The sequence below is a fragment of the Mesoplodon densirostris genome, chromosome 11 (assembly GCF_025265405.1).
Source record: "Mesoplodon densirostris isolate mMesDen1 chromosome 11, mMesDen1 primary haplotype, whole genome shotgun sequence".
In the NCBI taxonomy this organism is placed as follows: domain Eukaryota; kingdom Metazoa; phylum Chordata; class Mammalia; order Artiodactyla; family Ziphiidae; genus Mesoplodon; species Mesoplodon densirostris.
This window is the reverse complement of record NC_082671.1, coordinates 11171529-11198491: the sequence shown is the minus strand read 5'-3', so window position 1 is coordinate 11198491 and position 26963 is coordinate 11171529. Positions and strand designations below refer to the sequence as shown.

Genomic DNA, 26963 nt, shown 5'->3' with positions numbered 1-26963 from the left:
GGGCCCGGGTTCTATCCGTGGGCAGGGAACTAGATCCCACATGCATGCTGCAACTAAGAGTTCGCATGCCACAACTAAGGAGCCCGCCTGCCGCAACTAAGACCCAGTGCAACCAAATAAATAAATATTAAAAATACAAAATTCCTGATAGAATAAGCTTTGATGCTGGTTTGGGACAGGTGGGTCGTGCTATGGAAGATGTCTAAATGCTTGATGTAACTTCCTTTTCAAAGTAAAGGTAACCTTGTCAAAGTAGGGATACATACTACAAGGGCCTATAGTTCTAAGTTAGAAAAAAGATGTGTGAATAACAGTAAGAGCTTCAGAAAGAAGACTGTACATCTTCTAAATTCTAAAACCTTAAGTTGTAGATAGGTTCAAGGTGGAAAAAGAAAATTTAACTTTTTCATAGATCAAAAGAAAATGAATAGGTAACTTGTGTTTCACAGTTAACAAAATTCAAGTCTATACAATCAACAGACTATTGCTTTTCCTCTCCCTCAGTAACTTAAGGTTTTTAAAAATGTTAAACACAAAAAAAAAATTGCTTAAGGACTTAATTGAGACTACATTTTAAAAAGTCACTCATCTTTCCCACCCTTTAAATGTTCAGCTCTTAATGTTAACTTAAGGCTCAAGGTCAATTTTTATTTGGTCTCAAATAGTTCACTTTCTCTGCACTCATTCTACATTTAAATGACAGTTGCCCAAGGAGGTCAATTTAGGAACATGGGGCTTGGGAGGTGGAGGCCACGATGGGCTGAGGCCAGCAAACCAAGGGCTGCTATCTTCTCTAACTCCAAACCCAGGGCTTCCCTGGTGGCACAGTGGTTAAGAATCCACCTGCCAATGCAGGGGCCACGGGTTCAAGCCCTGGTCCGGGAAGATCCCACATGCCACGGAGCAACTAAGCCCGCGTGCCACAACTACTGAGCCTGCGCTCTAGAGTCCGTGAGCCCCAACTATTGAAGCCTGCACACCTAGAGCCCGTGCTCCGCAACAAGAGAAGCCACCACAATAAGAAGCCCGCACATCACAACAAAGAGTAGCCCCCGCTCGCCACAACTAGAGAAAGACCGAACACAGCAACGAAGACCCAAGGCAGCCAAAACAAAACAAAACAAACAAACAAAAAACCCTCCAAACCCAGCCCCAGCTTTGTACTTCCGATGGATATCCTTCTGTGCCCCCAATTGTAATGAATACACAGTGATGCACAATTCTGCTTTTATTGTAATTTTTTTCTAGCTAGAGGGGCTAAATGGAAAACTGAGAATTCATTGTTTTACAGCTATCCAAAAAATGAATTTTCAGGTCAATAACAATCTATGGGGACGTGGCCATGCCTCTAATGTCTTTTTGGAGATGGGTATATCACTGATTTTTAGCAATGTAGGCTCACTCCCCCACCCTTGACATGGCTAATAATTCACTAACATAAAAAGATAGAAGTCAGAAGGCTTGAATTTAAATCCTACTAGTTATGTGACCTTGGACACATCACAAACTGAGTCTGAGCTTCTACTTTTTAAAAATGGGAATAATAATTCCCGTCCGTCTGTCCATCCATCCAATTTTACAGTAATGTTATAAAGATTACAAATGAGATGATATATATAAGAGTGATCTAGGGCCTCCCTGGTGGCGCAAGTGGTTGAGAGTCCGCCTGCCGATGCAGGGGATACGGGTTCGTGCCCCGGTCTGGGAGGATCCCATATGCCGCGGAGCGGCTGGGCCCGTGAGCCATGGCCGCTGAGCCTGCGCGTCCGGAGCCTGCGCGTCCGGAGCCTGTGCTCCGCGACGGGGGAGGCCACAACAGTGAGAGGCCCGCATACCGCAAAAAAAAAAAAAAAAAAAAGAGTGATCTAAAACCAGATCAGAGGTATAAAAATGTAATGTTATGTGATTATAAAAAATTCCACTGAATGGCCAAATATGCTTGGAGATTTGTTTTTCATAGTACTGAAATAAAACTAAGAAATTCTCCAATTATATGATCACATTCAAAAGAAGCTGCTTCAATGTTTTATAAAAAGCTTCACCCTTTCATGTGTTCTGAATCTCAGAACTACCAATTCTCCTGATTACAGAGCCGTTAGCAGTTAGTACTCTATAAATTAGTACTGTCCCAAGGGCAAAATCTGGTGTTGCAAATACAGCTTGAAATTCTCCAAAGATGTAAAAATGGCCACTGGACACATGAAAAGGGATTCAACGTCTTTAGTCATTAGGAAAATGAAAACCTAAACCACAAAGAGCTACTACTTTACACTCACTAGTATGGCTGAAATAAAAAGCCAGGCAATAACAAGTGTTGCTGAAGATGTGGAGAAACTGGAAGCCTTGTGCACTGCTATTGGGAACATAAATGGTGCAGCACTTGGGAAAAGAGTTTAGTTTTGCCAAAAATTAAACACAGAGTTACCATATGACCCAGCAATTTCACTCTTAGATATATACTCAAGAGAACTGAAACATATGTTCACACAAAAACTTGTAAGCAGAGACTTCCCTGGTGGTCCAGTGGGTGGGACTCCACGCTCCCAATGCAGGCGGCCCGGGTTCGATCCCTGGTCAGGGGACTAGATCCTGCATGCCGCAAGGAAAATCTGTGTTTTCTGGCTTTCTGACCTTCCTCCAGATGACCATCCCCGCAGAGGATTAGGAGCTCTCTGTGGGAACCTTCTCCGGGGTGCCTCTCTCTTGCACAATGGACAAACCAATAGGCAGACGTTTTCAAAAATTATGCCATAGGCTAAATGACACCAACTACCACATACTGGACATTTTGAAGTGACTCTGTTTCTGAAGGTAACAGTTTACAATGACAGCTTATAAGAGTAAACTCGTGCCATTTATTCTCATATCACACCCTTGATCTGTAAGTCAGACAAGAAGAGAAATCCTTCTCTGGCAAACCTCAGTCTACACGGTCTACCAAAAACAAAAACTGAAATCCATAGTAGTGGGACTGTTTCCTTTAGCAATCTATGTATATCACACTAGGAGAACCAGGAAGATGGAACACAGTATATAATATTTAGTAATTCCCTAGATACTTTAATTAATGTAATAAAATAATGTATGACAGTTACAGCTACTATTCATTGAGTATCAATTAAATGTCAGGCATTGTACTATGTACTACACATACATTATCTTTATTCCTCGCAATAGGCCTACAGGGAAAATTCCCTTCTCCTACTAGAGCCGCAGAATCAGGGAGTCAGAGATCATAGAAATGTGTCCAGGGTAACACAGCTTGTACTAGCAGTGAAGCCAGAATTCAAACCCATGCTTTCTAGCCTAATATTCGCCTATCTTTTCTACAGAGCTCATTAACTCAAATATCAATTCATTTCAATTAAATATACACCATGTTGGGCAATGTGTTCAGGACCTTTTTGAAATTCTTGACAGATGAATTTAAATGGCAAGTTTTACAGTTTTCCAGTAGAATGAAAGAACACTTTTGTTTCTAATTTAACCGCCATTTCTTTTCTTAATAACAAAAAGAACAAGTTTCCAGACAAAATATGAACATTCACAAAACAAAAACTAAGAGGAAACCAAAGGGAATAAACTATTTGTTACCAGATAAACCTGAATGACCATTTGCCATTTTCACTGGCAAAGTCTGTTTGTACACTTTGTACTCTGATTTTTCACTTGTAGAAGCATTTCACAATCCTTGACTTCACAGAGGGGGCTCAGAATATGGAATTTTAGTGCTGCAGGGGTCCTTAGAGATCATTCAATCCCACCCCTCTCACTTTACAGAGGGAGGCCACCCCAGAGTGGGTCAGTCCACACAGCAGGTACTGCCAGAGCCAGATCTGGACTCCAGATCTGCTGAATGACACAACACTACTGCCAACCTTTCCACAGCTAGCTCTACCTTGTCAAATGAGTTCTAGCTGTGTGTCACAACTGTGATCTAAAACAAAACTTCTCCAGACTTGCAGACGTAGAGAACAGACTTCTGTTGCCAAAGGGGTGGGGGAGGGATGGATTGGGAGCCTGGGGTTAGCAGATGCGAGCTAGTATACAGAGAATGGATAAACAACAAGGTCCAACTGTACAGCACAGGGACCTATATTCAATGTCCTGTGGTAAACCATAATGGAAAAGAACGTGAAAAAGAATGTAGGGACTTCCCTGGTGGTGCAGTGGTTAAGAATCCGCCTGCCAAGGCAGGGACACGGGTTCGAGCCCTGGTCGGGGAAGATCCCACATGCCATGGAGCAACTAAGCCCGTGTGCCACGACTACTGAGCCTGTGCTCTAGAGCCATGAGCCACAACTGCGGAGCCCACGTGCCACAACTACTGAAGCGCCTAGAGCCCGTGCTCCACAACAAAGAGAAGCCACCACAATGAGAAGCCCACGCACCACAACAAAGAGGAGCCCCTGCTCGCCACAACTAGAGAAAGCCTGCGCACAGCAATGAAGACCCAATGCAGCCAATATATATATATATATATATATAAATGTATATATATGAATCACTTTGTTGTACAGCAGAAATTAACACTGTAAACCAACTAAGCTTCAATAAAAAAAGAAATAAATGAATAAAACAAAGTTTCTCAAGACACCATTTCTGGCCATAAGGAACACAAAAATCTATTGTGAATTGATGTCAAAATCAAATGACAGGGACTTCCCTGGTGGTACAGTGGTTAAGAATCTGCCTGCCAATGCAGGGGACATGGGTTCTATCCCTGGTCTGGGAAGATCCCACATGCCACAGGGCAACTAAGCCCCTGTGCCACAACTACTGAGACTGTGCTCTACAGCCCACGAGCCACAACTACTGAGCCTGTGCTCTAGAGCCCGTGAGCCAGATCTACTGAAGCCCGCGCACCTAGAGCCTGTGCTCCGCAACAAGAGAAGCCTGCGCACTGCAATGAAGAGCAGCCCCAGCTTGCTGCAACTAGAGAAAGCCCGTGCGCAGCAACAAAGACCCAATGCAGCCAAAAAATACATAAAATTAAAAATAAATTTTAAAAATAATAATAATAAAAAATTTTAAAAAATCAAGTGACAGGGTCAAATCAAATGTCCCCATGTCCATCCGGAACAGGAACCTCTCAGGTGGGCCTAGACCTGCAGTTAGAAGGCTGTCAGTCACAATTGTGCCCAGTTTCTGTGTCCTTCTGGCATTACGTAAGCCTCCTCCAGCTCCTTATTAGTGTGCCATTTCCTGTTGCGCAAGGGACAAACAATGGGCGGACTGTCGCCAGTGTTTTCATTAATTACACCGCAGACTGAATGGCATTGATTACCACATAATGGACATTCTGCAGTGACCCTGTTTCCTTTGTTCAAACAATGTATCTAAATGTCTCAGTAAAGGAACACCTTCTATTTGGGCTTTCAAGAGAATGAAGAGATACTGGGATCTCAGGAGTTTGAATTGCATCACTGTGCCCCAATAATTATTTTATGACATGTCCAACTTCCCCATGTGCCGCCTTACCCTCAGAGGCATTATGTCCAGGCAGGAAGGGAGGAAAGAAATCTCAAAACCTTTAAGCGGGTCCCAAAGCTCAAATCATAAAAGTCAGGCAGATCACACGCACACACCCCGCCCATCCCCCCTCCCCCCCTGGAAAAGGGCTAGAGTGACACTGAAAGGCAGCAAAACAAGAAGAGAAAAAGATCAGGGTAAAAATCAAAACTCAAGGGCAGGAATTCCACTCCTCCCTCCCCGGGAGACTTCCACTGCACTCTACGAAAGATACTGACGCTACTTCGGGGGCCACAGACACCCTAAAAGATCTGCTTCCCTCAGAAGTCCCTGTTCTGCTCTCTCTCTCATTAAAGCCCCCTCTCTGCAGCCCTCCCGAGTGGAGAGTGCTGCCCCGAGACCACTGTCCGGCTTCCCTGCTGGTGTCCCTCGGTCCACCTTCATTGCTACCATGGTCCTCCGAGATATTGGTAAGAATCCCTTTCTCAAAAAACTGACCGAGTGGGAGTGTGGGAAAGTTAGCCTCCAATAGGCAGAGCTGGCACCTTCAAGACGTAAATGTGGGGTGATCAGGGTTATTTCCTTAAGTGTGGCTGCTTCCCATTAAGGACTGCCTTTGAAATATAAAAGTAGGCTGTGAAACCACGGAGGGAATATTGTAAAGGAATATGGGGTTAGGGAAAGAGGACAGTGGGTACAAACAAGGAGAGGGGCTGGGAAGTAAAAAGCCTTTGGATAAAGAAGTAAAGGAAAAGGACAGTAGAAAAAGCGTGGGCCCTGGAGTCTTACATGTGGGTTTCAGCTCTGGATTGGCGTCTCAGGCTCTACCATTTAATAACCACGTGACCTTAAACGGTTTTCCTTTCAGGTCTCTGAACCTTGGTTTCTGTAACGGTCAGAAGTAGATGATAATGTAGATGAAATGCCTATTCTAGACGGGGCACGTGGCAAACGTGTAGAAAACCGACAGCAGCCTTACTGTTACCACTCCTACTTCTACAAGAGGAGAGGAGCGGCAGGAACCACGGTGACAGACGGAGTGGGTGGATGTGCATAAAATCCCGGAGCCCCATCAGCAACCTGGATTCCCCTTCCCAATGTCCAGGATTAAAGGGAAATAAATGTAAGTTTGTATGACCTAAGCGACACATTCAAGATTTTAAAACCTGAGCTAAAGTGACAACTAAACAATGTAAAACTGGGTTAACGAGGCGTCCTGTAATTCCCTCCTTTACGCACCCAAACTGGCCATGAATACAACCCCTTTATTGACTCAGAGTAGAGAACAGACTTCGGAGGTGGTGTGGAGGTAGGTATTTTACAGCTAAAATCCTGTACCCTATGCCTGAGGAAAGAACCAGAGATACCCAGGAAGAGACGACAATGAGGCTGATGACGGAGATAAGACTAACACAATCATCTGGTAGATCTCAGGGTACACCAGAGGCCATGCTCTTCAACACTGTGCCGGGTGACCTCTCCTGACATGTGTGCACCTGGCCTAGAGTCCAGAGGCCTGTGTCACTAACCCGTGCAGACAGCTGAAGTGACAACTCCATTTCCCCACCCAGATTTACCCGGCGAACATGTCCTGGGCACGAGGAGAGGAATGAGGCAGGAGACCCCTCTGACCAGGTGAGAGCAGGAGTGCATTTGGACAGGCTGTTGGCATACCCAGATGGGAATGGAGGTGCACCAGGTGGAGATGGAGGGTGGGCAGAGTCCAGCAGGAGGGAGCGGGCGGGGGGCGGGAGTGGGGACCTGAGAGACGCCTAAAGTGGGTGGATTCTGCGGAACACAACTATGACGATTACAAGACGGCAAGGCAGGTACGTGCTGACAGAGTCTTGGTATCAGCAAGGGTGAAAGAGAAAATGGCTGATAAAAGAGGGTGAAACAAAGCCACTTGCAGCAACCTGAATGGACCTGGAGATTATCATACGAAGTGCAGTAAGTCAGACAGAGAAAGACAAATATCATAGGCCATCACTTATATGTGGATTCTAAAAAAAACGATACAAATGAACTGACTTACAAATCAGAAACAGACTCACAGACATAGAAAACAAACTTATGGTTACCAAAGGGGAAAGGGGGGAGGGATAAATTAGGAGATTGCAATTAACATACACACACTACTACATGTAAAATAGATAACCAACAAGGACCTACTGTATAGCACAGGGAACTATACTGAATATTTTGCAATAACCTATAAGGGAAAAGAATCTGAAAAAGTGTGTGTGTGTGTGTGTGTGTGTGTGTGTGTGTGTGTATGTATATATACCTGAATTACTCTGCTGTACTCCTAAAACTAACAAAACATTGTAAATCAACTATACTTTAGTAAAAAGAAAATGGCTGAGGCGCACTAGAACGCAGGAATAAATCACTTCTAAACTATATTGTCATTGTGCCACGAATGCTCATGCTTCTACAATAACATCTTGCAATCACCCCATTGTTGGTCTTGCTGCATTTGAAAGAAACGACTTCTACCCCCTAAAAGAACCCTTTAATTTACACAGCCCCTCAGAGTCCTGCAAAGGACTCACACCTTCACTGTCCCATTTGCTCTGGGCTGCAGGTTGGCTGCCGCCTTAACTTTCCGCAGGAGCAGCTCTAGTCATTGTTTCACATGACCTAAGACAAATGACATGCTCCCTACTCATGTGCAGAATGAGCCCTGGGGAGTGAGGCCAGGATGGCATCTAAAATCTCACGATACCAGGACTTCCTGGTGGTCCAGTGGGTAAGACTCCGCGCTCCCAGTGCAGAGGGCCCGGGTTTGCTAGCTGGTCGGGGAACTAGATCCTACATGCATGCTGCAACTAAGAGTCCGCATGCCACAACTAAGACGTCTGCATGCCACAACTAAGAGGTCCGCGTGCCGCAACTAAAGATCCCTCACGCCTCAACGAAGATCCCGCATGCCACAACTAAGACCCAGCGCAGCCTAAATAAATATTTAAATAAATAAATAAATAAAATAAAATCTCATGATACCAAAGTACGGTCTGTCAACACAGGTGGAAAAAAGTTAACTGTTGCCTCAAGCTCTAAGGACACTTCCTAGAGAAATCCTTTGGGACTCCTTGAGACCTGAAAGAATGAGAGATGTTTTTAAAAGGAGTATGGTGGCTCTGTAAGTGTCCTCCCAAGTAACAACAGAGAGAGCAAATGAGCCTCTACTTCAGAACATCCAGGTAAGTGTGACAAGGAACAGACTGTTAATAATGGACAGAATCTTGGGCACTGTGATTGTCATTCGTCAAAAGATTTTTGATAAATTTTAGGTATAGACAGAGTTTTGAGGAAGACTCTCCTGGCTTGCTCTGTACTTGTTTATTATCTGTCTGTTTCCCCAGTGGAATGTAAGGCCTATGAGGAAGGGATTCTGTCTGTTTTGTTCAGTGATATATCCTTAGCACCTAGAGCAGAGCCTGGCCCAGAGCTGAATGAGTTCACAAATGAAGTGGACATGTAGAGGCACGTGCATGTAATGTTCTGAAAGGCATATTCTTATCTCAGTGAGTCAAAAAGCTGCAGCCAAGGAGACAGAACCCTAGTAAGGCTCATATATTGTGAGAAAAAGAGAACAGAGTTATTCCAAGTTGGAAAAAAACACACGTCCAAGATAGAGGTTTGTAAAATACAGGAAAACAGGATGAACTAGTCTAAAAACAAATACCACTGGTCGTCTCATCACTCAAGGGTAACCACAGCTAACTGTCATATTTCCTTCTAATCTTTTAAAAAAGATATTTAACTTATTTGAAATCATGTTAACTATATAATGTTGTGGGCTAGCTTTTTCACTTAGTGTTAATGGCATAAGTGTTTGCTTTATATCACTTGGGTTTTACTGACAGAAGGACCTAAATCAAGTGAAATCTACCATGGGACCTTGGGACCTTGCACCAGCCCTTGTGAATCTCAAAGTTGAGCTAAAGATGCATTTTAGGAACATAAGTTCAAAGATGACACAGATGTTCAAAATGTAGCTCAAAATTTAGTACAACCCTGGGCACACATATAGACTACATTTCCCAGTCTCCTCTGGAGTTAGCTGTGGCCATGGGACGGAGTTCTAGCCGAAGTGATGTGTGACATTTATAGGTCTGGTCCCGGAGAACCTCCCATCTGTGCTACTCCATTCTCTTTCCCCTTCTGCCAACTGGATGCTATCAGCAATGTGGTCTCTGGATATGACAGAGCCACAAAATGGGAGAAGCCTTGAATCCCTGAACTCAATGGAGGAATCACCTGCTAACCAGAAACATCTACCCTGAACATGAGCAAGAAATGAACTTTGCTTGCATTTGAGCTATTACACATTTTTGAGTCTATTTATAGCTGCAGTCTAGCCTACTCGTACCTAAAAAAAACTCTCATAACCTACATTTTCTCTAATAGAATGAGAAAGCTTATTAGTCACTCTGACAGAGATATTGACAGAACTGAAGAATGTATTAAGTTGTTCATTTAACAAACATCTATTATATGTCTACTATGTGCCAGGCACTGTTCTAAGCATTACAGCAACATTCAAATGTGCTAAAATTCCTTGTTTTTCTTCACTGAAAGAGACACAGGACAGGGAATATCTTTTCCCGGCCCTACTTCCAGTTCTATAACCATGTGCCCTTAATACTGCTCACCTGCTGGCTTACAGACTGCAGTTCAGCTGAAGGGGCCTCTAACATGGCCTACCCTCGCAGGCTGGAAAGGAGCCGGGGGAGGGAGTGGGACAGGGGCTCAAGTACCTGGCACATGCAGCCAGTCCTGGGAAAGCTGGCAGAGCCAGCTGTCCAGGGGCATGTCTAGGGCAGGTGGGAAATGGGGCTGCTGTACACACATGTTTCATGTCCGTATCCAGAACCTGAATGGAGGTGAATCTCAGGGCAGTCGAATAACTGGGTTTTGCTTATGCCTCGCCAAAAAATACAAGCCTACATTTCCAACAGGCAAGTAATAAACTCGATTGGGCCCTCCTCCAGGATTTCTGCCTTGTGGCAGGACAGCGCTGGTGAAAGTGTGGGCCCAGGCCCGAGGAAGTGCTATACAGCATAGCTTACAGCCAGACCAACCAGAATAAGTCCAACCCCCCATCTGGATTTCCTGCCACTCAAGGGACCAGCTGTACCTCTTATCAAAAAGAAAGGCTGCCCAAAGGACAAGAAGCAGGGACAACTCTGTGTTCTAAGGGCTCAACATGAAATTCACACCAGAGTAATTTGTAAGATAGAAAGGAAACCCCGAATGTTCCTGAAATGCCTTGCCCTCAGTATTTCGGCAAAAAGAAGCCCAACATCTCAATGTTCTTGTTCAAACTTTGTAGTTTTAGACACTCCCGACCCATTTTACAATTTGAAGTCAAGCAAGCAGCGACCAATGCCAGGGTATGTTTAACAGCAGCAACAGGAATCAAACGACATTGTCATTTAAAGGAGATTCGGTTCAAGGTGGCAGGCAGGGTAACAGCCTCACCTGGCCAACGGCTCAGGAACCTGGCTTTTCATTGAAGGGGCTCAGTGAATGCTAACTCAGCTCAAACACTGATTCTCTGTGCAAACTGTGAGAAACTCATTTAATCTTGGTCAGCCTCTCCCCCAGCCCCATGGGAGGAAACACGGTACAGGAAGTCAGGTCAAATACTTGGAAAATGGCTCCAGCTGGGTCTTAAACATTACAGTTTTGTCGACTGAAAGAAATCCCTGCCCGGCTCTGTGTGCAGGCCCAGGAATGGTAGCTCACTCCTTCCAACACTAGTTGAGAGCCTAATGCATGAAAAAGGAAGAAAAACGCAATGATAAGATCCCACGAAAGTAGAACATAAGTAGATAAGAGGACAGCAATCAGGAAGATTCGTCTCCTATCATCTTAGTAATTAACTAGGAGAAAAACCTTGGACAAATTCCAAATAAACTCAGGAACCCTTGTTTTCTTCATTTGTGCCATGAAAGGGCTGAATTAGAGAAACTTGAGGGTGTCTTTATAATCCCAGGAAATCACATGGCTTCCTAAGGACTGCAACTCTTATGTGTCCATCCGAGCCTCCAATTCAATGTTTCACATTGGTTAATGCTAAGACAGCATGCTCTCAATACACCTAGCAATGAAACACACAGAGGCTACCAGAATCACTCAAGAATTTAGCCTCAAGGCCTTTAAGCAAGCACATAGCAACTGTAATAAAGTTAACCTAACGGCTTCATCTTAGTTAGGAAGGTATTCTAAACCATGACTACATTTACCCATTGATGGCAACCAGAGTGAGGAAGAAACAAGACCCAGGTCGGCAACCAGAGCCAGTCCAGACGTATCAACGATGCCTTCCTCCGGCTGTGTATTCGCCACCTGCCTCCTGCCCCGGCGCTGGTGAAAAGCCCGCACATTTGAAAGATGCATGTTCTTTTCTCCTTTACCTTTCAGTAACCCAGATTTCAATGGCAGATGTGACCTAAAACTGAAAGTGTCTGCCTGCCAACTTGAATCCTTAACTAGAAATGACGAGATATCACAGAAATCTCAGGAATGATAAGAGGCGAGGCATCCACAGCCCGGAAGCTGAGGACTCATCACGTGCTGCCGTCCAGTTTCACATTTCTCACCATCCACGTTCCCCCAGGCACCTCTTTGCTCTTCACATAGCAGAATAAACAGTTAAATTAACTACAAAAATGCCAGAAGGCACATATCTGTGGCATGAAAGAAATCACGCAGGGCTTGCAACCTGGGCTGTAAATGACCGGTCTTGCCTCCATTTAGTTCTCTGTGATACTCGGGTTGTTGAGGGTAGAGCTTAAAATGAGCCAATATTTAGGCTGCTACTGGTATCAGGAAACTTCACACGGGCCAATTCACAGCAATAAGGTTAGGCTTCTCCCTATCAGTCATTATTTTTTGTTGTTGTTATCTTTTTCTATTAGTCGTCATTTTTATTTAAAACAATAATGAGCGCTAACACCATAGTGCTTACTACATGGCAGACATGGTCCCATACTTCACCTAGAGTAACTCATTTAACCCTCACGAGAACCTTTCTGCAGCAGACTGCTAAGTATTCTTATCCCCATGGAACAGAAGAGGAAACTGAAGCTTAGAAGAATCAAGTAACTTGCTCAAGGTCACACAGCGAGAGGCAGTGCCAGGGTTTGAACTCAGGCACTGAGGCTCTGGCGTTCATACTCAGAACCACTATGCAGAACCGCCCACAAAATCAAGGTCCAAGTTTTCCCACCTCAGCTGAGCCTTCAGTGGCTCTGGTGCTCACAACTGTACCACCCAACGGTCACTCTCAACAAATGACCTCCCCTCTCCTTCAGAGAGAATACACAGGCTCCTCAGGCATGGCTGGTCTGGGCCGGGCATCCTCTTAAAAACCTGCCTAGATCTTCCCTGTTCTCTCAAAACAAATGCCCTCGGGGCTCTAAGTCCCCCGTCTCCTGCTGCCTGAGAGACCCCACTCTCAGAATCCCCTTTCTATCCTTCACCCTCCATCTCTTCTCTTCCATCTCTTCCCCTCAACCCGGAAGCACATTCAAACATAGCACCTGCAAAAAACACCCCAAACCTCCTCTGATCTTCACCCACTTTTTAAAAAATTAATTAATTTTTATTTTGGGCTGCCTTGGGTCTTTGTTGCTGCACGCAGGCTTTCTCTAGGTGCAGAGAGTGGGGGCTACTCTTCGTTGCACTGCGCTGGCTTCTCATTGCGGTGGCTTCTCTTGTTGCGGAGCACAGGCTCTTGGCACGTGGACTTCAGTAGTTGTGGCTCGAAGGCTCAGTAGTTGTGGCTCACAGGCTCAGTAGTTGTGGCTCACAGGCTCTAGAGCGCAGGCTCAGTAGTTGTGGTGCACGGGCTTAGTTCCTCCGTGGCATGTGGGATCTTCCCGGACCAGGGCCCAAACCCGTCTCCTCTGCACTGGCAGGCAGATTCTTAACCACTGTGCCACCAGGGAAGTCTCAATCTTCATCCACTTTTTTTTTTTTTTTTTTTTTTTTTTTTTTTTTTTTTTTTCAGTACGTGGGCCTCTCACTGTTGTGGCCTCTCCCGTTGCAGAGCACAGGCTCCGGACGCGCAGGCTCAGCAGTCATGGCTCACAGGCCCAGCCGCTCCACGGCGTGTGGGATCTTCCCGGACCAGGGCACGAACCCACGTCCCCTGCATCGGCAGGCGGACTCCCAACCACTGCGCCACCAGGGAAGCCCTTCATCCACTTTTAATTCTATAGTTTCAGTCTTTATCTTCCTCTGTGACCATGTTAATTGCTTACTTTCTCTAACAGGCTTCGATTTCTCCATCTGTGTGTCATGAGGGTCCTGGACCAGAAGGTCTCTGAGGTCCTTCCAGCTCTGACATCTGTGGTTCTTAATGGAGAAATTTCTTGGAACAAACTTAGTTTCTCCACTGTCCCCGGAAGCCCCAAACTTAATTTTCTTCCGAGACTCCCAGCTGTTCCTGCAGCCAGCAGCACTCTCCGCTTTCTCTCCATTTGTTTCCCAAGTCCCGGTTTTCCTTTACGACGTGGCTTCAGCCTCACCCGCTATATCCCAGGATATCCTGATCTTTAACTCTCCTAGGACTTCAGTTGTGAACCACAACTGAGCACTCTCCATTGATGGCACTGTATCTTTCACCTTACTGTTCTGTGGACCGTCATGCCCTCGCCCAGGCTAAGCTCTCAGCGAGCAGGGCCCAGTCACGTTTCTCTGTAACCTTTAAAGGACCTCACACTAAGGTGGCCAGCAGTAGTTGCTCAGCCATGCTGGCTGGTTGGCTGAGGGTCATCCTGAAGCCACTGAGGAAACTGGTGGTCAGTGTACAAGACTCCGGTGTGAAGGAAGACCACCCCTAGCTTCCACGCCTCTCTTACACAGAAATTTGTAAAACATCAACTTTTTATTCAAAAGCATCATCCAAATTTAGCAATAGGAAAGCTTAGCTAACTCCTTGATTTTCTTCTCTCTGAATCAGAAACTGTTACAGCCATGTTTCCCTTTGATCCCAATGTAAGTGATCACAAATGCTGCAGCTTTCTGGGCCTCTGTTTGACCCGGCTTCTACTTCCACTAACACACATTCTCCACGGTTATTAAGTTCCCTGACTTTTCAACACATACAGCATTATGTTACTTCCTCACACTTGCAACTCAACTTCCAGGAAACATCTGGAATAATATCAGAGAGTTGGTGTTTGATCAAAACTACATCCTCTGCTTTATTCATTTGGAAGTGACTAATTTCAACCCTCAGGTTTGAAGCTGAGCACACATGGCTGTGTATGTTTCAGGAGTTTGCACCAACAGAGAAGACAGGTCTTCAGTGAAGAATCTAAAGCACCGTTCACCTCCTCGGCCCTAAGAGAACTACCGAGGTACTGCTCATACCGGGAGTGCTGTTCTCTGCTTGGTAACAATCCTGGGTCACTACTGACAGCTCAAAGTGAATCCCAAGCCTCCTCAAGCAGAATTTTAAACTCAGTTTAAGGTTTTGTTTTCAATGAATGCTCCACAGCACTGGTGCTCAACCCTGGTCACATGTGAGAATCCTCGAGAGCAGCGGTCCCCCAGCTTTTTGGCACCAGGGACCGGTTTCGTGGAAGACAATTTTTCCATGGACCCGGGGCGGGGGGTGGGTATGTTTCAGGCCGTAATGCGAGCTATGAGGAGCGATGCAGAGTGGCAGAGGAAGCTTCGTTCGCTTTCCTGCCGCTCACCTCCTGCTGTGAGGCCCCATTCCCAACAGGGGCCCGGGGGGTCGGGGACCCCTGATCTAGAGCACGTGCATGAACACCAATCAGTGCCCAGCTTCCTTCTCACCAACCCAGCCTTCGCCTTCCAAGATTTCCATTTAATTGCTATGGAGTGAGATCTACACATCAGTGTTTTCTTCAAAGCATCTCAGCTATACTGAATGAATTAAGGTAATCTTTTAGGTATGGTAAGGGCACTCTGGCTGTGTTTTTGAGAAGGAGTCTTTCGTTAGTGGAAAAACTGGTGAAATTCAAATAAGGTCTCTGTTTAGTTAATGGTATTGTACCAACGTTAATTTCCTGGTTTTGTCTTTGGGCTAAGGTTTTGTAAGATGCTCACTTTAGAGGAAGCTGTGTGAGAAGCATACAGGAACTCTCCGAATTATGTTTGTGACTTTTCTCTAAGTCTAAACGTAATTCCAATTAAAAAGGTTTTAAAGGAGTCCTTTATTTTTGAAGATGCATACTTAAATACTGATGAATGAAACGATACGCCTGAGATCTTCTGCAACACAAACCAGTTAGGAAGGTGGCAGGGAGGGAGTCGGAGTGTGGATGAAACCGGAGTCTTCACAAGCTGATATCTGTAGTAGCTGGACAATGAGGACAGGAAGGGTATCTGTCTACTTCAGTGTGTGTGTAAAATTTTCTGTCATATATATTGGAGGAAAAAAATTCCCAGGTGATTCTAACACTCATTCAGGGCCAAAAAACACTGCTCTGGAGTCCTGAAAATGTGGTATAATGAGCTCTGTCTGGTATTGTCAGCTACAAAATACTTTACCCAGTTCCTTGGCAATGAATGAGTCACTTGATCTTTCTGTACCACACTTTCCTAACTATGAAATGACAGGAATGGAGTACAGGACCTTTCAAAAAGAAGACAGGAAGCATTAAAAAGCTGATATATTCTAAAATCTTATGAAAGTTAATATCATAATTAATTTCTAGCACAGTCAAAAATGATAAGGTCTTACATCCACAAAGGCATTTTCCCAAAGAATGCTCTCAAAAACACTGTTTCTAGAAGATGTTAATAGATGTTACTTAAGATAAGTGTTCCGAAATCAAGTAAGTTTGAAAAGTGCTGATTTTCTTTACTGTAAGATTCCTAAGAACTTTTTAATAAGATAACATGCATTGTGACTTTCCAAGGGTGGCTATGAAATATGCAAAAAGTCTGACCTTCTTTACATGGAACTAGTTTTATGGAACTTATTTTGGAAAACAATGCTCTAGACCAGTGGTTCCCAAATCCCAGGCAACGGAGAATGGCATTAGTATCATTTGGTAAGTTTATTAAAACAATGATTCGCAGACCATGTCCTAGACCTACTGGGGGAGAGGAGAATTCAGTATTAAAAGAAACAAAATCCACTAATAATAATTCATATAATCCAATGCATAGTCATGTTTGGGACTTAAGCTCTTTAGATCATAATGTAGTAAAATAAATATAGTATCTGAAAGGCCACATAGATGCCAACCAAAATAAAAGGTCATATTTAATAGTTTTCCATATAGAAGTATTTAGTCCATGAGAGAAGCATACATGCAATACAACATTTTATGAAAGGTAAGTAGTAAAATACTGGAGGTGCTGACAAATTTAAATCTATCAGTATAACTAATGACTACTTAGTTACAGACATACTGCATCCTTGAGATTACAAACTGATCATTAATTGCAGTGATTCTCCACCCTTTCCTTGTGTATTTCCTCATGTCCATCTTCTCTTGCCAGAGTCAATGATCAGGAGTATTTTGTTAAACTCCAGGCAGTGCCATTCACATAAGTGGTTTCTCCACGATACAGCTCCTGACCTTTTCTTTTTATGACATTACTTCAAGGTAACAGAACAGAAATCCCTTCTTGATTGAAAACTTTGGAAAACGTATTTACTTATACCTTGGTGCTCCCAGAGCTGTGCCATGCAGTGGCCCAATCAGTGATATATTTAAATGCTTAAAAGAGTACCTACTTTCTGTTACTCATAATTACTCAACATGTGTACCACACTCTTTCATTTACTAAATACTTTCACATGAATTATCTTGTGTCTTTCCTCACAAAAACCCTGTGGGTTAAGTAGGCATAATTGTTTCTATCCAACCAATAAGAGTCACTGAGCTTTTCCTGCTAACACAGTGAAAAATATAATTGAGGGAGATGTCAGGGCTCCTGCTCTCAAAGAACTGATACCCGACTGGAAAACAAAATATAAATTACACGCAGGAAAGGGCTGAAATCAATTAACGTTAGCCAAAGCAAATCAGTATGGCAGGACTTCACACATACTAACAACAGTTAACATTTACTAAGCAATTTAACATTCACTCAACCCTGCGGGTAGATTACTACGGTTAGACCCATTTTTCAGATGAGGAAAACTGAGACCAAGAGAAGTGAAGTAACTTTCCCAAGCAAATAAGTGGTGAACCAGGATTCAAACTCCAGATTAGTCTACTCCATGGACCACTCTTTTCCACCATCACATTCCACTGCTGGGAAAGACAATCTTCGCAGAGCAATGGGGACAGATGTCAAGACATTTAGACAGAAAATGACTATTTCCCAGAAAGTTGGGATCACTGGCTCTACACCCCAGGAGAAAAGGACTCAGGAGTCACAGGGAAGCACAAGATTGAGTCGGCCATGATATTTTCTCACAATAAGTTACCTCTTTGATTCGCTTGACCAAAGCGTTCTGATCAAAAGCCACAGCCTCTGCACACTGACGGAGGTGGTCCTGATAACGGAGGCACAGCTGCAGCACCTGCTGAGAATCCAACTTCTCCAGCCTGGTGTTCGTTGGAGAGGTCTGGCCGCTCAACAGCCCTTGGAAGCAAAAAAAGAATAAAACCAAATCAATTGGAAATTACTAAGAAGCTTGTGAATAAGGTAGCTTAATAACAAGTTCACTGAAGGCAGGGTAAGAGGCTTAAGTTTAATCTTGCACCTCCTGTCATATACCTGTGACGATCACAGCAACTACCATGTATGGAGCATCTTATGTGCCGAGCACTTGGCAAAGTGCCTCCTGCGCATTACTTTTCATATAACCGCTCAGGAAAGTAAATCATTATTAGCCCCATTTTATAGGTGAGAAACCCAAGATGCCGCAAGGTTAAGTAAACTTTCCTAAAGTCACAAATAAGTGATTTCTCCAAGACAGAGCACCTGACCTTACGGCACTACTTTAAAGCATCAGGAGTATAAACCCCTTCTTGACTGAAAAATCTGGAAGATGTACCTACTTAATTCCTTTAACTAATTAAAATGGTTGTCTGAGAAACAGAAAGAATGTATATATATATGGAAACTGTTAGGAGGAGATGCAAAAAGGAAAACATTTAAAAGGTGAACAGGATGTCCACTAACACACCATACGCCTCAACCTTTACATTTTCTTTCAACATCAGTTTAGTTGTGTTAACTATTAAATTCCCTTAAATTTGAACAGGACGTTATATTTTCAAAGCCTTTCACACAGAATTATCTTCCCTTTCTTTAAGGTGTGTAGAACCGGATAATTATTAGCATTTACAAAAGATGAAATACCAATGAAAGAGGCTAAATGACGTGCTCAGGGTCACACAGCAAAGTCCTGACTAGAACTCAAGCCTCCTGACTTCTGGTCAAGTGCTTACTGTCACCCTGAAGGTTCACAAACTTTTTGGTGTCAGGACCCCTTTACCCTCTCAGAAATTACTGAGGACCCCCAAAGAGCACTTGTGTATATAGTTTAAATCAATATTCATCTGTTATAAATTATAACAGAAAATTCTTGAATATTTATTAAATCATTAAAAAAATAATAATCCCATTACATGTTAACATAAATAACATATTTTAAGAAACTAACTCTACTCAAAACAAAACAAAAAAGTGAGAAGAGTGGCACTCGTTTACATTTTTGTAAGTCTTTTAAATGTCTAGGCTTCACAGAAAACAGCTGGATTCTCAGACTTGCTTCTGCATTTAATCTCTTGCTATTTCACATCATGTAGCCTCTGAAAAACTCCACTTTACACTTGTAAGAGAGTGAGAGTAATTAGCAAATGTCTAAGTATTACTGTGAAAATAGTTCTGACTTCAGAGAATCCCTAGCAGGGCCCTGGGGCTCTCAGGCACTCCCCACCCCACTGAGAGCAGCACCCTCACACCAGAGCCAAGGGCACAACACAGGTCCTCCGAAATAAACACGACAGCGCATGCGCTGGGCACCATCAGGATGAACTCGCCCACATCCAAGTCTGTCTTGGGCAGCCTTCCCCAATCCTCCACTAACCTGTTCACCATTTCTAAAATTTTGTCATTTCAGGGGCTTCCCTGGTGGCGCATTAGTTAAGAATCCGCCTGCCAGTGCAGGGGACACGGGCTCAAGCCCTGGTCCAGGAAGATCCCACATGCCGTGGAGCAACTAAGCCCATGCACCACAACTACTGAGCCTGTGCTCTCGAGCCCACGAGCCACAGCTACTGAAGCCCACGCGCCTAGAGCCCGTGCTCCACAACAAGAGAAGCCACCGCAATGAGAAGCCCGCGCACCGCAATGATGAGTAGCCCCTGCTCGCCACAACTAGAGAAAGCCCGTGGGCAGCAATGAAGACCCAACGCAGCCAAAAATAAAATAAATAAATTTAATTAAAAACAAAAAAGAATAAAGGAGAGTTAAATAAATAAATAAATAAAATTTTGTCATTTCAAAAATGTTCAAAAATGGAATAATCTAACATGTAAACCTTTTGGGATTTTTTTCACCCAACATAATATTGGGTTGGTCAAAAAGTTCATTGGGTTTTTTCATAAGATGTTACCCAATACCTTAGAGATTCATCTAAGTTGTTGCATGTATCAGTAGTTTGTTCCTTCTATTTCTGAGTAGTATCCCACAGTATGTACATCCCAGAGTTTGGCTAACCATTCACCCACTGAAGGCCATTTGGGTTGTTTCCAGTTTGGGGACATGACAAACGAAGATGCTATACAGCCATCATACAGGTTTTTGCGTAAACGTAAGTTTTCCTTTCTCTGGGATAAATGCCCAACAGTGCAACTGCTGGGTTGCATGACAACTGCATGTTTAGTTTTATGAGAAACTGCCAAACTGTTATCTAGAGTGCCCATAACCTAGTAAATGGGGAATTTTTCAGACCACTAAAATCTCCTAACAAAATTATCAAGGGCTACCCTACTACTGACAAAGAATATAGTTCCAGGAATGCAGACTTCAGAAGAAAGGAACAGCTTTTTGTTGTCAATCAAGGATTGAAGTAGAAAAAGAGTGAGAACGGGGAGTTCTCTGGTAGTCTAGTGCTTAGGATTTGGCGCTTTCACTGCTGTGGCCCGGGTTCAATCCCTGGTCCAGGAACTGAGATCCTGCAAGCTGTGCAGCACAGACAAAAAAAAAAAAAAGAGTGAGGAGGCAATGTGGGAAGAGGAATGAATGATTCTGTGCCATCAAAAGTGGGCCAGGATAATGCAAAGGCCATAAAGGAAACACTGATATATCCAACAAGATAAAAAACAGGATTCCTCATGGCAAAAACAATGTAAGTTAAAAACAACAACAGGGGCTTCCCTGGTGGCGCAGTGGTTGAGAGTCCACCTGCCAATGCAGGGGACATGGGTTCGTGCCCCGGTCCAGGAGGATCCCACATGCCGCGGAGCAGCTGGGCCCGTGAGCCATGGCCGCTGAGCCTGTGCGTCCGGAGCCTGTGCTCTGCAACGGGAGAGGCCACAACAGTGAGAGGCCCACGTACTGCAAAAAAAAAAAAAAAAAAAAATACAAACAAACAAACAAAAAAACCCCACTGCTACTCATATCACAAAGGGTAAGCTTCCTATTGGATAAAGAGCTCCTAGAAATTGGCAAGTAAAAAATCAGCAAAAGAAAGATGGACAGAGGATATGAATGGCGTTTCACAGAAAAGTAAATACCAATGCCTCAACTCTAAGATGCAGAACCTCACTCATAATAAGAAAAACAGAAATTAAAACTTCGCCTCAAGCCGATATTACACCTATCAAATAGGTAAAAATCCAAGAGTGTGATAAAAACTCTCTAGGTGGAACTATAAGGAAACAGGCATTGCTGATTTTTATGTAAGTTGTTACTGCCATGGAGGGTGATTTGGCAAAGATATCAAAATTACAAATGCATAAAGCCTCTAATGCAGCAATTTCTCTACTAGGAATTTATATATACATTAGCACACATGCTAAATGATATATAATTATGTATAAGAGTATTCACTGTAGCAGTGACTGTAATAGTAAAAGATAAGCAAACACCTCAGTATCCATCAGTAGGGAGCTTGCTAATTAATCAAGGAACATCCATAAATGGAATTATGTGACCACAGAAAAGAATGAGGAAGGTACACACTCACATGGAAAAATCTCCCTAAGATATTAAGTAATAAAAGGAAGGTGTGGACTTCCCTGGTGGCGCAGTGGTTAAGAATCTGCCTGCCAATGCAGGGGACACAGATTCGAGCCCTGGTCCAGGAAGATCCTACATGCCGCGGAGCAACTAAGCCCGTGCGCCACAACTACTGAGCCTGTGCTCTAGAGCCCACGAGCCACAACTTCTGAGCCCTCACGCCACAACTACTGAAGTCCACACGCCTAGAGCCCGTGCTCCACAACAAGAGAAGCCACTGCAATGAGAAGCCCGCGCACCGCAACGAAGAGTAGCCCCTGCTCGCCGCAAGTAGAGAAAGCCTGCGCACAGCAACGAAGACCCAACGCAGCCAAAAATAAATAAATAAACAAATAAATTTATTAAAAATAAAAGAAAGGTATATAGAATAGTGTATGGAGTGTGCTACCACTGTGTAAAAATAGGGGAGGGGTACAAGTAAATAAAAACATATATTCATATTTACTTGTATTGTCATAAAGAAACTCTGAAATGACTCCAAGAACTAGACAGATGGAGAACAGGGTAGGGAAGGAGAATTTCAGAGTATACTTTTAACATTTTTTAAACCATATGAATGTATTTCCCTTTCCAAAATGTTTACATAAATAAAGTCATTTTAACAAAAAGCAGCCAAGGTCCTTCTCATCTATCAGTGATGTCCTCTTGGGTGTTCTCTCCCCTTCCCCACCCCACGTATCCCCAACTCTGTCTGTCAAAACCAGTTCCCTGTCTTTCATGCTCACCAGGGCCTATGTGGCTGGATGTACCTTCAAACACTATCTTCTCCAAGGTGATGAAAAGCCTCCTAACAAACTGTGAGCTGCTGGAGAACACGGACCATGTTTTACTTTTTATCTCGTGCATTATAGCACCTGGTACATAAAAGGTTCTCCAACTAGGCTAAGAGGATGCAGTGCTGTTGCTGGAATTCCAAGGGAAGAGTGAGCTGAGGGAGACTTCAGGAGGAAAAAAGGCTTCTCGGGGTCCCTACTGTGTCTTCTCCACCTATACTTTGGAGTGAGGCGTGGTCTCAGTCCGTATCTGCTCCTCCCAGGTGAGTGAGGAAGATTTCCAGAGGCTGCACTGAAGAGCGGCAAGGCGGAAAGCTCCAGGGACAGCCCAGGTCACCAGAGGCCGGAAGCAGAGGGCCCCAAACCCCGCGTTAGCTCTCTAACCAAAACCCTGATTCTTCCTCTTAAAAAAAAAAAAAAGGTGGGGGAAGTGGGGGGAAAGTTGCCAAGTCTAGCAGGCACACTAAGGTGTTCAAATCAAGCTGCCCAGCCAACCCCAAAGTCAAAGAAATTACACTTCCGATCACCCTTTTAAAGCACAATTGTACCCTCCCCCAAATCACCTAAAAACAAAGCCCAGGTACGTGGGTCTATTATCAGAATGTGCTCCTTAGACTCACAGGAATCTCTGAAAATCTGCCACAAATCCTGCTCTAGAACACAGAAGGAGCAAGACAGAGAGAAAAAGATGGGCCACTTTTTCTACTCCTGAGGCTACAGAGCTATGGCAAGCCAGGCCGGTCCTACAGGCAACGAGTACAAAGCTTTCCTGTCACTCTCAAGTGTCAGGAAGCCGCCTCCCCCACTGTGATGACGGACCCACTCCTATATCTTCTGATAAAAGGAAGCGGAAGGACAGAAAGCTGGGTAAACTTAGAGATGGTAAACATTTTCATTTTCAGAAGACCGCATACTGCCAAGCCTCCGAATTGTTTTTATTCTGAATGCACATTAAATTTTTTTTTTTTTAATTGTAGATGCTTTAAATGAGGTGTGTGCGCGCCTGCTCTCTCAACCCCTACCTGAACATGGACAGCCAGCTTCACTCACTCACATTACCGGCCCGGCCTCTGAGGGCCTCTAGGCTTACACCTCGGTTTCAATTCTTACTTACCAACTCTAATAATAACCTAAACCCTTAGCTTAGGTAACAGAGAATGAGCCCTATATCCCCTTGAAATTATCTTTTGTATAGTTTTATAAATGGTCTTTATGGTTAAGTTTTTTTTCTTTTTTTACATTTTATTACATACATTTTCAAACATACAGAAAAGTAAGAAAAATATATATACCCAGATACCATCTAGAATCAGCAGCTGATATTTTATATCTACTTCATCTTTGTTTTTTTCTTTTCCTGAGCAATATGAAAAAAATTAGAGATCATGACACTTCAACCCTAATACTCTGTTTTTCTACATATCTATGGTTAGTTTTTCATGTTAAATAAAAGTTTCTAAATGATGTCTTCTTTATTGTGCTAGGGAACAGGGCCATTACCCTCTGTTTTCTAATTCTTCTTTAGCTTAAAACAGTGATGCATACAAAGTAGATGTTTATTGAGTTAAAAACATGATTTAATAGATTCCATATTTGCAAATGGTAAATACTGGAGACATTTCCTAAGACCTTGTTGAAACCACTTTGTTTATACAGGAATGGAGAGTGGGCTCTAGGGAATGGGTGAGGACCAAGCCTGAATATTACACAGACCCAGCAAATTGCCATCTGTACCTAGCTCTTTGTGTAAAGTGTTGAGTGGAAAAATCATCAGGTTAGAAATTTGGAAAATACTTTGCTGAGCAATCTTTTTCTTTCTGAAATGTCAGGTAGGAAAAAAAAAAGTTTTTCTAAAGTATAGTACAGAGCCATATGGGTATTAACCTCTGCTATTATCAAACTGAATTCCTTAACTTTTAGACGCTTAGCTGCTTCCAGGACTGGAAATGAGTATTGTGAGTAATGGGCTCACATCTGGATAACAGTATAATGAGCTCCATTTCCTCCTACAGAATCCAGAAAGCAGAATGTATGTAACTTTGACAAAAGTTATTGTGAAGGTACAATTAAGCAACAGATAATTAAAAAAGAAATCTCCCCCCAAACTAATAAGGGATTTTTGACTCTGCTGGTCACAGTATATTTCAAAGTCAAAAGCACATAAACCATGTGTATTATTTACCTAATATGAACTCTAGTTCTCAAAGGCACTCTCTCACCTTCCCTTAAAGAAAGGGAAAAGTCTAAAAACACCTGACCCACTTGGACAGGACCTTATGATGTGTGTTAGTGATCAGTTCCTTTGGGGTATTCAGAAAAAGGGTGCCCTCCATGACTGGTTCCCTTAGGAGCTTTTATCTCCATTCAGTCACCTCAGAGGCACACCAATCTCACCCAGGAGCAGCAGCCACCCAGAATGGCTACCATCACTGTTTTGGTCAATCTATGTCACAGAAGAGACTGCAAGTGTAGACAGCCCTAGAATAACAGCCAACCTATCACAACGTTTGGTGTGGAGAGAAACAATGCTCCCAGGATCTCCCTCCTAACGGTTTCCAATACCTACCAGAGGGCCAAGAAAGAAGAACTTTCTCACTGAGGTAGTGCTAAAGACTGAATGTCTGTGTCCCCCCCAAAATTCATATGCTGAAACCTAATGGGATAGTATAAGGAGGCAGAGCCTTTGGGAGGTGATTAGGTCATGAGGGTGGAGCCATCATGAATGGGATTAGTGTCCTTATAAAAGAAACCCCAGAGGGTGCCATTGGCCTGTCCACCACGTAGGACACAGCAAAAAGACTGCTGTCTGTGAATCAGGAAGTGGTCCCTCACCAGACACTGAATCTATCTGCCAGCACCCTGATCTTGGACTTCCCAGGCTCCACGACTGTGAGAAATAAATTTCCGTTGTTTGAAGACATTCCATCTGTGGTATTTTGTTATAGAAGCCCAAATGGACTAAGACAGGGAACATGGGGAAATGTGATTTGAGCCCCATTATTATCTGAGCTGTGTGAATTTGGACAATTTACCTTATACCTCTGAGCCTCGGTTTTCTCATGTAAAACTGGGATAATAATCACCTGCCTTTTAGGGTTTGCCTAGCATACAGGATCCTGATAAATATCTGTTCCCTTTAATCTTGCCTTTCTTAAGACTCAGGAGGTAAAGGGGCACTCAGGCTTGGAGGGAATCTATGGTAGGTTACAGAAAGCATTTCATCCCTCTAGGTTCAGGCACCCATTTGTCCATGGTCAACGGCCCTGGTTTATGGTACCAAAGAAACAAGAACAGTGGATGTCAACAACCAAAAGTAGATACAGCTTTTACAAAAATGATCAGTAACCACAAATGAGACACCTCCCTATCCTCAAGGAATCCTACCCACCGTTATGAACTTAGCTTTTTAAAATCTCCTCCCGAAGAGTTAGGCAAAAGGTTCAACTCATCATCCTCCTTCAACAGTTCCCAGGTTCAAAGCCTTGCTTTCCTGTCGAACTTTCAGGCCAGACAAGAGAGGCAGCATCACATAATGAAAAAAAGTACAAGCTCTGGAGTCAAACGGACCTGGGAATTTGAATCCAGGGCTTGCCATTTACCACGTGTGTCATGTGAGCGCAGTCCCTTAACTTCCCTGAACTCAAACCCTTCATCAATAAACTAAATACTATGCACATTAAAGGAGTACTGTGAGAATTATATCAAGTTATGCCTGGCAGAGTATCTGGCACAGAGCAGGTACTCAATTCATGTTAATTTTCTCAACGTCCCCAGGTCCCCAACTACCAACTCTTGTCACGATCAAATAAGCAGGGTTTCAAATCTGGCTGTACGACTGGCCAACCCTACCAGATATGGGTATTTGCTAGCACCTCCTTCTATACACCAGCACTGTAGAAAACAATAAAGAAGTGATCCTACACCTCAAGCAGACGACTAGAAGAAGCAGGAGTTAAATACAAAGAACGCAGATATAAGTAGGGACTAAAATGAAATAGAACAACAAAAGCCCAATTCAAAAATAGGCAAAGGACTTAAGTAGACGTTTTTCCAAAAATGCCAAGAAGTCAACAAACACCTTAAAGATACTCAACATCACTAATCCTTAGGGGAATGCAAAAAAAAAAAAAAAAAAAACCACAACAAACAAAAGAAACACACACCACAATGAGACACCACTTTTAACCAATAGAGTGGCTATTACCCAAAGAGAAAATACTAAGTGCTGGTGAAGATGTGGCGAAATTGAAACCTTTATGCATTGCTGGTGGGAATGTAAAATGGCATACCCACTGTGGAAGGCAATATGGTAGGTCCTTTAAAAACTAAACACAGAGAGCATTCAGGGAAAATGGTAGAATGGGAAGCACCAGCAATCTGTCTCCCCACCTAAACAACAATGGCACAGGCAGAATCTGTCTGATGTAACTATTATACTTTGGAGCTCTGTAGTCTATAGAAGGCTTCAACTTCCAGGGGAAGACCTGGATGGTAAACTGTGGTTAATTTCAG

At 43.5% G+C, this 26963-nt stretch overlaps 1 protein-coding gene across 2 annotated transcripts in view; it reads right to left on the bottom strand.

The window, feature by feature from the left end:
- The window catches only part of BORCS5 (BLOC-1 related complex subunit 5), a 98541-nt gene that overhangs the window by 13887 nt on the left and 57691 nt on the right, over positions 1–26963 (bottom strand). For both annotated transcript variants that reach the window (XM_060113189.1, XM_060113187.1), the window contains exon 3: positions 17912–18069. In XM_060113189.1, coding sequence (XP_059969172.1) covers positions 17912–18069 — 158 coding nt within the window. The remainder of the gene's footprint in view (positions 1–17911; positions 18070–26963) is intronic.